Source organism: Apium graveolens, chromosome 5 (assembly GCF_009905375.1).
Source record: "Apium graveolens cultivar Ventura chromosome 5, ASM990537v1, whole genome shotgun sequence".
NCBI classification, from domain to species: Eukaryota; Viridiplantae; Streptophyta; class Magnoliopsida; order Apiales; family Apiaceae; genus Apium; species Apium graveolens.
In genome coordinates, this window is record NC_133651.1 from 245,889,712 (window position 1) to 245,902,957 (window position 13,246).

Below are 13,246 nucleotides of genomic sequence, written 5' to 3' on the forward strand. Positions count from 1 at the left end.
ATATATTAATTATATTCAGTATATATTATGGATACAACTAATAATTAGCCTACCAAAATTCTAAAATTAGTTATTTTTGTTAATAATTAATTTGTTTCGATTGAAACCTTAACTTATATCAAGTTATTTATAACAGTTCAGTTTTTCAATTTTGGAACAATTAAATTTTATAAGAATTGATTTTGTTACACTTTAATTTTGTCCATTTTTATCTGATTTCGATTTTAATTCGATATTTTCCTAAAAATATCGTGTTAATAACATGTTCTAAATTTCTTTGAAAAGACCAAAGAGACCCAAACTCCACCCATATAAAAACTCGGAACACATAATTTCCTCTTTCAGAAAAAAGCCCCCAAATTTGAAACCCTACAAACTCCATTACTATCAAAACACTACACACTCAAATCAATCAATTCACAACAGTCTCCATAAAATTCACATATATAAGCGTTTCTTGTTCTACTGAATTGGCCAGAAAGTATGGCGGCGGAGAGTTCCCGATCTAATTCGGCGGCAGATTCGTATGTGGGTAGCTTAATTAGCTTGACATCTAAGAGTGAAATCAGATATGAGGGCATTCTTTATAACGTCAATACTGAAGAATCTAGTATTGGGTTGCGCAATGGTAGTCATTTCTTTCCTTCATTTTTCGGTTTTCGATTGCGGTTTTATTTTCTTAAGTGTTTGATTAATTCTGTTTTGTTTGTGTGTGAATTGTTTTGGTGCTTTGTGTATGTATGTGTGCATTTCTTGAAATGGTGACTGGTGTTGAGTGGTTCTTGAAAGGACTTATTATGTTATGATTTGTTTGGTGGCTGATCTTGGTGCTTGTTTTGTTTCGTGTTTCGGAAGTAATTAATTTTGTGCATATCTTGTAATAGTAGCAGTACGTAGATTAGATTTGGGAAATGGTTACAAGTGAATGTTAGGTAAGTGGGAATAGTTATTAGGTTCTTGATAATACTTGATAAAGTGTTAGGTTATATTTTGTTTTAATTAGTTGTTCCTGGTGATGTGATTGGTGGTTGCTCGGTTTTGGAAAGTAATTAATCTTGGAAATAGCATGAAGTGGTGGCATTTCTTAAGTTGAACTTGAGAAATGGTTAAAAATGAATGTCAGGTAATTGGGAAAAGTTATTAGGTCTTTCAAAGCAGGTGATCAAGTATTAGGTTATGTTTTGTTGGTTGTTCTTGGTAATGTGTTTGGCGATTATTTGGTTACGTGCCTCTGAAGTAAATAATCTTGTACATAGAATGAAATATTAGCTTTTTAGGGTATCTTTGAGAAATGGTTAAATTAAACGTTGGGTAATGCGGAATAATAATGGTTCTTGAAAGGACTTGATAATAGAGTTTTAGGTTATGTTTGTGTTAATGAGTTTTGTTTGGTAATGTGATTAGAGTTATTCGGTTTCGTGTTACGGAAGTAAATGATCTTGGAAATAGCTTGATGTAATATCATTGTTTAGGTTAAATTGAGAAATGGTAAAAAATCAATATTGGGTATTTGGGGATTATTTATTATATCTTAAATATAGGGCATTCGTGTGTGCATATATATTACTGGTTTTGGAAAAAAGGTTTGATCAAGGATATGTTTGATTTGTTTGGCATCACTTTTCTTTTTATCCAGTTGCTTGCATTTTTTGAAATAACATAAATTGAAGGCCCTATTTGTTGGCATCAAGTATTTTTCAGTTAAGAACTTTCCTAGTTTTCATATGTTTGTTTGCTTAGTAAAACTAGTCAAACCAATATAGCCTGCAAGTTAAACACCACGGAAAGTAAGGAAAATATGTACATCTTAAAAATTTCGAATAATATCCTACGAATTTCTTATTTGTCCTTGCTAAATATTTTCAAAAACATAATATTTTACGCCAAAAAACGGAGCTTAACTTTTTGTGTGTTCTAATCTCCCTGGCGGTCATTCAGTTTCATCTATCAAAGTTAGTTAAAATTGCAATTTGTATGGAAAAGTACGTTGTTAAATTTTATTTTCAGGATAATTTAGAACCGCTGATCTTAATATGTGTGTATATATATGCTCCCTTGTTTTGGAAATAAATGTTTTTCTAATGTCAGAATATGATATATTTAGCATGACTTATGTCTTTTGTCTAGTTACTTGCATTTTCTTGAATTAACTTGACTGGCTACTGGTGTAAAATCGGAGTCTTATCTTAGAATACTGTCCAACTGTTTTTCAACCTCTACTCCATTTCTCTATATCTATATACAATATTATCTATAAATTTACTTTTGATATGTCCGATTGTCATTGGTGAAGATTCTAGACAGGCTAACAATTACTCGTTCATCACATCGCAGTAAGATCATTTGGAACAGAAGGGCGTAAAAAAGATGGCCCACAAGTTATGCCTAGTGAAAAAGTTTATGAATACATCTTGTTTCGTGGAAGTGATATCAAGGTACCATATCTGATAAATGTATCTTGAATTCTTAGACTTGATGTTTATCCTCTCTGTAACTTAATCTTTTAACTTGTTGATTCACATAGCAGATTGGTTCATATCTCAATAATCTGCAGTATTTTCTTTTGGCTAAAGATAATTATAGACTAGGTGATAAGTGTTATATACGGCTGTCATTAATGTCACCCCAAATTACCAAAATACACACAGAAATTGGTAATTAATAGCTGGAGCGGTGGGGAATCTTCTGATGTGTCCATCAGTACCCAAAAAATTGTGGCTACCTTTAGTAGGTTTAGGCCTTTGCTGACTGAGATTTTGTGGGCCCTGATGGTTTTAGGCTGTCAATAATATATCCTATCACTCTGATTCTGAAGACAGATACTAGGTGTTGCTGAAGTATTTTGATACTTTACATAATAGGTTTGTATATATGTCTGATTCATATTGTAAGTATTAATTACGGTGACCATTAACTTTCTCTCAAGACCCGTTACAGTGTAGGTCAGATCTGGCATTTCAGTTTTATTAATTTCAAATTTGATTTCTAGTTACATTGTGTTAGACTCAGACTCAGACTCTGATTTATATGACAAAGTTATTGTGGGAACAGAAATAATGGGGTTATAGTGTGTGAATCCATCTATCTGATATTGTACTGGGCAGTTTCACATCCCCCGTCATTTCTTAGAGAATCTCTGATAGGGTTGCGATGCTGATTTGACGGGGTACTCTTGGTTGCACATGTGTCGGAGTTGATAGGTTTCTAACCAAGGTTACCAGAGTTGGAAACTTCCCAAACTAGCTAAAACCCATATAATTGTCCAAAAATATGTATAACAACTATACCTTTTTTTAAATTGTCCCATCTTTTTGAATCATTCCTGTAATTTACGTAAAGGACCACGTTGGCAACTTTTGAGTTTGTTAAGTATTGGAGTAAATTTTGTAAGAGGTTGCCATAGTTGAAGTTGGCAACCTTTGCGGTTGCAAGGTTGCCAACCAATGTTGCAGCTTCTGGAAACGTCCTCGAAATGGTTGAAATACATATGTAAGTGCAAAAAGTATATATCATCTATACTTATTATTATTTAAGAATTATATATACTCTAATACTGTAAAAGGGACCATAAAAGGCAATTTTTAAAGTTCCTAACTTTTGGAGTATTTTTGGATAATTGTTGCCAAATTGACATGGAAGATAGAGTATAAAAATTAATATATGTGATGATTTGTCAAGCGTTGGTTACTCTTTTGGTAATCCCTATTGGAGATGCTCTAAGAGTGATATGGATGAGAGAGAAAATTTAAAAATAATATAAATGATGATATGTTAATGGTTGGAAACTCCTTTGACGACCTCCGATACTCTTAGTGGTCCAAATAATGGTGAGTTGGTATTAAGATAACATGTAACAGGCAATGGGTGGTAGCCCTTTTATATCTTGAAATGTTAATATTGCTTGGGACTTGTAAGAATTTTTTTGGTCAATATTTTTAATATATTATAGATACTTCTGGTCTTAGCTTTTGTGTTTTATTACTTGTCTGTTTCCTTTTGATTGATATAATAATTATTTAGTCTTTCCTCTACACACTGTTGGTCCTGTTCTACTATGTAATATGTTAGATATTGCTGTTTGTTTTGCAGGATCTACAGGTTAAATCAACTGCACCTGTTCAGCCACCTATTCAAAATGCACCACCTATAAACAGTGACCCCGCAATAATTCAGGTATTCTTTTAACCCTAACCCCACCACCCCTCCCCTCCCCCCCATTTTTTTAACAAAATAACTATAAATATATATATATATATATAATTAAATTGTTGAACACTCTTGAAAGTTATTTTCCTTTTCTCATCTCTGCGCAGTCTCACTATCCTCACCAGATGTCCACAATATCAAACTTGCCACCTGCTAGCACCATGTCTTCGACAGATCATGGTTCACATTCGCTCCAAGCAGGACATCCTGGCCCAAATTACCAAGGTAATCTGCCTATGTACCAACCAGGAGGGAATATTCCCTGGGGTAATTCACCCCCTCTTCCAAGTTCAAGTGGTGGTGGACTTGCAATGCCAATGTATTGGCCAGGATATTATGCCCCACCAAACGGGCTCCCCCAAATGCACCAACAATCGTTGCTCCGACCACCACCTGGGCTTTCGGCAACTCCTCCAATGCAGCAGCCGATGCAGTTCACTGGTTTCAATGCATCTTTGCCAGCTGGAGGTTTAACTTTGCCAGAATACCCGTCTGCTTTACTTCCCGCCAGCAATAGCTTGCTCAATTTGAACTCTACATCTTTACCTTCCAGCCTGTCTCCTTTTCCACCAGTGAATTTATCTTCTGAACCACTACCCAGCTTTATGCAAAATAAGGTCCCTGGCACTTCAAATCCTCCAGGGTCAGTAAGTGACAGCTTGCCATCAGCACCTCCGTTGACTAATTTGAGTTCAGATTTGAGTGCTGTTACACCTCTAATCCCTAACAGGCCTATAGAAAGTCCAGTGTTCTCGTACCAAGCATTTTCTCAACCCATGCCATCTGTTGGAATATCCAACAGTTCAATTCAAACAGAAAAAATGACACCCTCACTTGTAACCCCGGGGCAACTGTTGCACTACGGGGAAACTGCAGTCCCTTCATCTCAGCCGTTGCAAATAGCTCGTAACCCGGTCTCTTCATCTCAGTCATCGCAAATAGCTCATAAAGATGTTGAAGTGGTTCAAGTATCATCTCGAGCATCATCAGAGTTACCTGTGCCAGTCTCAAATGAAGCCCAGCCTCCAATTTTGCCACTACCACAACCCCACCGCAGTGCCCAAAAGGTTTTCAGTCACTTAAATATTGTTTCTAACAAGTTTGTGGTGATCTCGTGCTATTGTAAATCATCAATGTCACTTATATGGGTTCCTAGGTTCCTATCTTTGCATTATCATTAAGCTCATGTCTCTTTATTATATTAAGGCCTTTTAAAATTCTAGGTGGAGTTTAAGTTGTTGGCAGTCACTATATTATAGTGATAAGGTTATCATAAGATGGATTTGGCACACATTAGAATTATTATTCAAAAGGTTTGATGGTATAACAAATAGAGATACAGGCAGGCCATCACATTGATGTAGTTTGGCAATCATAGATTCAATTCATGAAGGGCTGTCAACTATAAAACTCTGAATGAATTTGTCATACCTTACAAGTTCTTTTGGTTTTTTGTTCTATAATAATTAGCGTGTATGCTTTGTATGTACTTACATTAATTGCCTGATAATAAGGTTTTCTAATTCAAGGATTAATTGTTTTTAATATCGCGGCTAGTTGTCAAATCAGTTGCAATTTGGAAAATTTTGGTAAAATCAGTCAAGCGACTTGGATTTGAGAGTCAAGTGGCTTGATTGGCTAAATGAGTTGAATAAGTGACTAGTTTGACTGATTTAATAATGTATGCAGAGAAGTCATTAGTACATGCTATATATGTATGTATTGTTTCATTACATTACATTACATAGCATATAACTTTAGTAATATTATTAATTTTCCAAATAAAGTGATCAGATGGATTTATAATTATAATAGTCACAACCCTACATAATAGGTTATATATCACTGTTAGTCGGTAACTATTTTGTATAACGTGCAAGGAAGGTAATGGTCAGCAGCTTAGAACTTACATAACGGCTAATACCTTCTACACCAGTTTATTTCATCCGTCATTGTATATCATTTTGTCTAGTTACTAGATGAAGAATGATTGAGTAGTCGCTTCATAGGACCTCATCAACTCGGCTCGACTTACCAACAGTCCAACACATCAAACACGGTTACCAAGTAAAAAATAGTTTTTTTTAAAAAATAACTGATTTGTGATGGTGATTTTTTTGAATATTTCTGTTGTACGTTCGAGGTCTTTTGTTTTTGTGAAATTATGATTTTTTCACTGCAGTGCTCTTGTATTTCGAGCTTCTATTGTTGGCATATAGGTTATTAATGTACTTTCTGACAACATTGTGTTGAATTTGATCTTCTTACCTACTTCTTGAATTAAAAGTTTTGCTTGTTTTATTTGAATAAAGAAATGTAATGCGAAAGTATACTCTTTCTAGCTGTTTCGGTACTATCACGAAATTAATAATTTTACCGTTTTCTTACATACATGACTTATGATCATTTGTTTATTTATTTAAACAATAAAAAGAGCTGTAATAAGTTTCTTGTTTGATGTGTAGCCAAATGGACCTACTTATCAAAATCGTCAGACGAACTATAGAGGTCGTGAAAGAGGAAGAGGAACGAGGGCAAGTCATGCTTTCATTTGTGCATCTAATTAATTTAGTGGTGCTGTTGTTTCACATGCTCAGGCCCTTATAAAATGTCCATTACTTTAGTACACTTGTTTAGGAATTATATTTTCGACTGAAGTATTTTGTGTCTAACTCTTCCTTGTAGACTTCGAGTCAAATCTGTGTATCTTGTGCTAGAATATTTGGATTTATACCAGTGTTGTTAAAGGCGCGCCGAGGCGCAGCGAGGCGCACTATTAGCGCATAGTTCTTACCGAGGCGCAGCGCCTTCAATGATGCGCGCGCCTAGACCCCTGAGGCGCGAGGCGCAGCGAGGCGCAAAAAACAGTAAAAATAGTCAAAAAAAGCCCTAAAACCCATACTTTTTAAGCCTATAAGTGTTTAGAAATTCATGTTATCAATAATAACATAAGTGAAGATATATCCTTACATAGACATGGATATTCTACTTCTTTTCTACTCAGTAAAGCAGTGTGTGTATTATGTATATATATAGTTTAAATATATATATATATATATATATATATATTGGGTGTGTATACAAATATATATATATAGTGTATATTCTTACAGCTGTAGTGTTATACATACTAATATACCATGTATTTACTTGTTCTTTTGTGTTTCCGGCTACATACTAATATATATGTATGAATTTACACCGTAAAGAAGCAATGGCTACCGAAAAAAGTGATAGTAAAAAAATTAATCCAACATGGAAGTTCCTCTAAGTTTCATATTCCTATTTGTGGTGTTTTTGCATAATTCTATAATAAATAATTTGTTTTCTAAATAAATTCTTTTCACTTCGATAAGGCGCGCGCCTCGCCTCGCGCCTCATCGCCTAGGCTCCAAGGGACCCTAGCGCCTCGGTACGCATCTCGCCTTTAATAACACTGATTTATACTCGCTGGGAGCTTGAAAAAAGCCAGAAATATATTTGTTGTAAAAGCAAACAAAAAGTTGAAGGGCAAACTATCCAGAAAAAACATAAATAAATGAAGGATAGGAGAAGAGAAAATTTTTGTTCTTTTACATTGTTGGTTACCAGTTTCTAGTTTTTGTTATCTTGAGTTTCCCTTGTGTATCTTTTGTTATTTTGTTAAACTTTCTGTTAGTTATCATTGTTAGGTAGTCGTGTTAGTTAACATTATCAGGTAGTCCTGGTTGTAAACTTCTGCAAAATTTCTTTTGTGTCAATGCTTCCATATTTCAGATGCCAACCCTTAGTAGATGTAGATTCATCTTTACCTTTAAGACCGGCCTACTCCTCTTTTATTGATTTTGAACTCCTGTTTATTGTGTTTCTTATTTACATTTTTTCAGTTCAGGGCCTTGCAAAAAAACAAGCACTTGGTTAATTTGTTTTTAAAACATCATTAGTTTTGCATGTTTAGACGACCCGGTATTATATACTCTAGATATGTATGTGTGTATTATATGTGTAATAATATATCCAACACTTGGACATGCAGTTTTCAAGACCAGTGATGAAATTTAACGAGGATTTTGACTTCATGGCAATGAATGAGAAATTCAATAAGGATGAAGTATGGGGTCATCTTGGTGAAAGTAGCAAGTCCAATTTGAAGGAAAAAGAAGGTGATGGAAACACCAGTGAAGAGGAACACTTTAAAGATGAAGATGATACTGAATTACCCAAGTCAGATGTGAAGGTTGGCTAAATTATTTCTGTAGTGCTATTTTTGCCTTTCTATTTCTATATACTGCTTATAATTCTAATTAATTTAAAATGTAGTTTGCGTTTTTCTAAAGAATTCATACAATCTATTTTTAATCCTAAACTTGTTCAAGTTAGTTATTTTGTATTTTTGACTTCTGGCACTTATCTGCCTTCATTTTACAGCCAGTTTACAGCAAGGATGACTTTTTTGATACCCTCTCTTGCAAAGCTCTTGATAATCAGTCGAACAATGGCCGTATGAGGTTTTCTGAACAGATTAAGTTAGACACTGAGGTATGAGTTCACCATTGACACGTTCAGAGTTTTGCAAAAACTTTTTATAAGCTCTCACACGTCTTTCCTATGGTGCAGACATTTGGAGAATATTCTTCAAGGTATCGTGGCTGGCGCGGTGGGCGTGGTCCCGGTCGCGGTGGTCGTTCGGGAGGAGGTTATTATGGAAGAAACAGTGGCTATGCTGGGAGGGGGGGACGTGGTCAGAATATGTCCAATCAGTGATAAGTAGAACATATCTGTTGACTTTTAGATATCTGGAATAGAGTTGAGCTCCTTTGGACTACAAGCATAATCAGTTTAACCTTCATGTACTTTTGCAATTCTCTGTTTATTTTTGAATAGCTCCAGGAATATCTTGTATGATATATGATATTGTGATATTTCTGTGTTTTCCAGTGTTGGAAGTGATTGTTATGAAATTCCCAACATGTAATAGGTTTTTTAGTCAACAGGACTAATAGTAGACCAGTGAGGTTTGGCATCAGAAATCGAATCTGTGATCAATTGTATTAGACAAGTGTATAGATCCCAAATAGAAGCTTGTTACATTAGATGGAAGTCAACACCATGAAAAGTGAGGAAATTACTTTTGACACTAGTATGTCGTCCCTCTCTATTTCGGTACGCCCCCCTCTGTATGTGTAATGGGAGGTAACTAAAGATTTCCATTAATTGAAGCAAGTTCCAGCAACAAAAACTATATATGTAGACTGTAGGGATGAGGTAAGGCAACACAGACCATTTATTTAATTTCCCAGCTTGATGTGTTTAGAATGAGTTGCTTACTTGCAAGTGGCAACTAACACTCTTCTTGGAGCTGATGAAGGCCTTCTTCCATGGAGCGTAGCCAAGTTATCAAGAAAGAGAACATCACCCTTCTGCCACTTGAACTGTATACTCTCTTCTTCAATTATCTCCCCACATCTCTTCACCACATGCTCTGGTATTTCGCTTCCATCAGCCATTGTGGCGGAGCTCAATTCCTTCCCATGCATACCCACTATAGTGTTGAACCACATTCTCCTCCCTTTTCTCCCTTCAAAAACTTGTGTTGGACGATGGGGACACAGTATCGTCTTCACTCCTCCATTTGGAAGCCACTCCATGTCCATCCCTAATGCCTTGGCCCTGTCCAGGAAACACTGTCCAAATAAGAAGCAGCTAGAAAGTTTTATTGTATGCTATAAGGTGTGATATATACCTCTCTTCAGCTAAAGCACGGTCACTTGTTGCAAAAGCATCCTGCCAACCTCTACCTCTCATTGAACCTGTATTATCACTGCTGAGAGCTGTGAAGGTGTACCTCAATCCTTTTTTCTCCATCTCTTCAACAGCCTCCGGAAACTCCTCTAGCATCCGCTCTGCCACTCGAAAACTTGGAACAAATGGTGTCTCTCCACCTTCTTGGGGTGGTATCTCACAGAACAACATCAACTTTTTTGGGTATTCCTTGATCTGCAAACAATGAATGTCTCAGATTAACATTAATGATTACGTTTGACTTGACCAAGTATAAGAGGTCAATAGAAGTAAATGATCTTGAAAACTTACCAGAACCATTTCATGGTGATAGTAGATAAACTCAGAAAGTGGTCCTTCATTTGCAGTCCAGATTCTCTTATGAATATGAGTCCTAGGGGCCGGTCCAACATACCTAATATCTTCCCAACCAAATGTCTCAACGATGTCGTTGAACTCCACAGCATTTTCAACGTTGAATCCCCGGATTAGAACAGCGCTATTCTTGATGAGCATTTTCTCAAACCACTCCTTGTTGTTTTCCAGAGACTGTAGAAGTGTTTCCATATCTTTCTTGTTAAGGTCCGATGGTTGTAGTACTAACGGCAATGTTTCACCATCCACTATCTTCTCGCCTTCACATTTCCCGACCTTGAAATCTTTGCAAGTGTACTCCATATCTCAAATTCTTGAAAGAGAGGTTATGCAACTTGTCTAAGTTCGGTTTTAGTTGTTTTTGAGAGATAGGCGTGACAGGGTTTTTATATACGTAGGATCAAACATGAGTCGGTATCATAACATTATAGTATTAATTCACTTACAGATATAAATATTTGTAATTAGGTGAATACACATTATTATATGATAATACTGATGATATGAGGAAGCGAGACAAGTGGTGAGTTGAGAAAGGCTTGTTGGTTTCTTGCGTTTGGCTTCCTAGAGGCGGTATAATCCTAGTGCCTTGTCTTGCTTGTATGTTGCAAATTAAGATTCCTCGGCTAAAGAGTAAAAAAGAGGCATTTTCCCTAATACATTTGTCTATCTACAGCTTTAGAAAAAGATGGGCTTTGTTTCTACTGCACAAAATAACTGGTGAAGACGCGAAGTCATGAAGTAAGCATGGGGACAGCAGGCTAAAGCATATATAGTAGGTGTATTTAGTAGCTAAATATTTGTCTTATTGCAATAACCATTTTGGTACTGAATCAGGCATAGAATCTCGATTTCATCTAAATCTTTGGACTCTCCGACCATAGCAAAGAGCATTTTTTTAGTTAGTAACAAAATCTATGTTATATTTGAGATTGCCAGGTGACAATTCAAATACAGTTGTTTTTATAAATTCAATCTCAATAAAAGCCAAATGAACTTAACTCTAGGTGAACAATGTGTCCACATAAATCCACTTAACTTGAAGACACCAGAGTGCGATATATAATACTCTTTCTGTGACATTAATTGTAGTATTTAGGTTTGAAAAATTGGCTATTACACAGAGATGACGGAGGAATCTGGTAACAACAAAGATTGAGGTTTTTTGCCGAAACTAAGATTTGTGACGGTGGTTCTTTGCCGGAAACTTAAGCGGTGTGCGGTTGATTATGGTTGTTTTAGGCTGAGATTGATCAGAGTAAGTGGTGGCTCTCTTGTCAGCTTTCAACTTCTTACCCTCTCAATGTGCCTACGTACCCTTTATATAGGGATCAAGCTTGACGTAGTTCTCGTAGAACAAGAAGTCTAATGAGTTGAGACTTCTTACTCCTAAGCCCAGTAGAAGCCCATCCAATATCCGTCTTCCGCTAGCTTTAGGAATGTCCAACTATGAGGCCCAACCGCGAAGGCCCAAGGCTCGTCCGTAATCGTAGGACTTCACAGATAGTGCATCTCCCTGTGCAAGGATAAGACTCCGCTACAGCTATCTCCCTTGATTTACGAACGCAGGTATAGCCACGGTTCACCCCAAGTGCCAGACGCGTCCCTGTCCCCCGAATGAGGATAACCCACCAGATAGCAGGACAGGTGATCCTAAGCTCTTGGGTGCAAAGTGCAGGATGACTCCAAAGTTCTCCAACGAGGACACCCGTTGAATACAAGAACAGAGCTCCCAAAGCACACACCAAAGTAAACCCCACATCCCCAACGAGGACACCCGTTGAATACATGAGGAGGCCTTCAATCATCAGGCATACCCCTGGAGGCCTTCAAGTTTTTCATGGACATCCCCCTCCTTGACCGTCTCAAGGAGGGAATTCTTCAAAGAGTACCTGCAACAAATACATTAGTAAAAATAACCTCCATTGCTCCTCTCCATGCAAGCTTTGTCCTGAATTCAACATCAAAAGTATATAGATCAAACACAGGACGCGTCCTAACCCTTTGGGCGCGTCCTCACCTTCATAAATCCAAACCTGTTTCCTCATCAATCGTTCCTTATAGCATTCAAAATCACAGGACACGTCCTAGAATTTAGGGCGCGTCTTCTTTTAAACCATCATGCACAGCGTTTCACCCCCTATGACACGTCCTTGCTAAAGTAGGCGCGTCCTAGAGCGTCCATCACCATAAGATTTCATCTGCCAAGCACTTTCATAAACATTGACGCGTCCATAAAGCCTGGGCGCGTCCTTCCTTGACCACGCACTCTTCTCGCCTCGTAACATATCCCTTCTCAAGTAGGCGCGTCCTTAATGCTTGGACGCGTCCTCACTTTCACAACGCAATACTGAGTTTGACTGTAATTAGCCCGCGTTTGACCCGAGTCAATCCAATGCCAAATTTTGGGTATAACAACTACCCCCCAAATTCCATTTGCAGTTAAAAACAAAATTGGAATTTCTTTCCAAGCGAAATTTGGCTCAAAACAGGTGGACGCGTCGTGACAGGAAGACGCGTCTTACTTTCACCTTCTGCATGTGGTGTACCGCCGTCGTCCACATGGTCGTCCTTCCTCTATAAATACCCTAGTTTCGTCATATCACTACCACCATCCTCCTTTTCTCTCTCTCAGAACCGTCATTACCGCCGCTGCAAGAAGTTAAATCCAAGAACTCGGCAACCCCACCGGCCATTTCTCAATTTGTGCTGCTTAATCCAACTCCCAACTTACGAGGTATGCAAATCCTCCATTATCTCTTAATTTCTTTGAGCAAATCGACTAGAACAAGCAAAAACTGTTCTCATTCCTTATGCTTCCATAAACTGTTCATATTTTTTCCTGTATGTATATGTGTATATATCTGTAATTGGATCATATTCTGCTCTTTTGATTCCATAATTA

The 13,246-nt window shown here is 37.1% G+C and overlaps 2 protein-coding genes across 3 annotated transcripts; one reads left to right on the forward strand and one right to left on the reverse strand.

The window, feature by feature from the left end:
* Positions 1–326: 326 nt before the first annotated feature.
* LOC141725024 (protein decapping 5-like) lies at positions 327–9,320 on the forward strand. 2 transcript variants are annotated; one of them, XM_074527384.1, is made up of 8 exons: positions 327–628; positions 2,335–2,435; positions 4,090–4,173; positions 4,314–5,273; positions 6,672–6,740; positions 8,222–8,422; positions 8,614–8,724; positions 8,803–9,320. In XM_074527384.1, exons 1-8 carry the CDS (start codon positions 484–486, stop codon positions 8,947–8,949), a joined length of 1,818 nt encoding a protein of 605 aa, XP_074383485.1. In that variant the 5' UTR covers positions 327–483; the 3' UTR covers positions 8,950–9,320. The 2 variants fall into 2 exon arrangements, with proteins under 2 accessions (XP_074383485.1, XP_074383486.1); XM_074527385.1 differs by lacking the exon at positions 6,672–6,740.
* A 153-nt stretch (positions 9,321–9,473) lies between these two features.
* On the reverse strand, positions 9,474–10,952 carry LOC141725025 (clavaminate synthase-like protein At3g21360). The gene is made up of 3 exons (XM_074527386.1): positions 10,279–10,952; positions 9,929–10,182; positions 9,474–9,855 (listed from the first exon to the last, which is right to left on the reverse strand). Exons 1-3 carry the CDS (start codon positions 10,642–10,644, stop codon positions 9,510–9,512), a joined length of 966 nt encoding a protein of 321 aa, XP_074383487.1. The 5' UTR covers positions 10,645–10,952; the 3' UTR covers positions 9,474–9,509.
* Positions 10,953–13,246: the final 2,294 nt, after the last annotated feature.

Bases quoted from the DNA above. Each gene is read 5' to 3' on its own strand.
- LOC141725025 (XM_074527386.1), bottom strand. From the start codon at position 10,644: ATGGAGTACACTTGCAAAGATTTCAAGGTCGGGAAATGTGAAGGCGAG. The intron at 10,183-10,278 runs GTAAGTTTTCAA...CATTGTTTGCAG, and splicing joins ATCACCATGAAATGGTTCTG to ATCAAGGAATACCCAAAAAA. The intron at 9,856-9,928 runs GTATATATCACA...TTTCCTGGACAG, and splicing joins CGTGCTTTAGCTGAAGAGAG to GGCCAAGGCATTAGGGATGG.
- LOC141725024 (XM_074527384.1), top strand. From the start codon at position 484: ATGGCGGCGGAGAGTTCCCGATCTAATTCGGCGGCAGATTCGTATGTG. The intron at 4,174-4,313 runs GTATTCTTTTAA...ATCTCTGCGCAG, and splicing joins GTGACCCCGCAATAATTCAG to TCTCACTATCCTCACCAGAT. The intron at 6,741-8,221 runs GCAAGTCATGCT...TTGGACATGCAG, and splicing joins AAAGAGGAAGAGGAACGAGG to TTTTCAAGACCAGTGATGAA.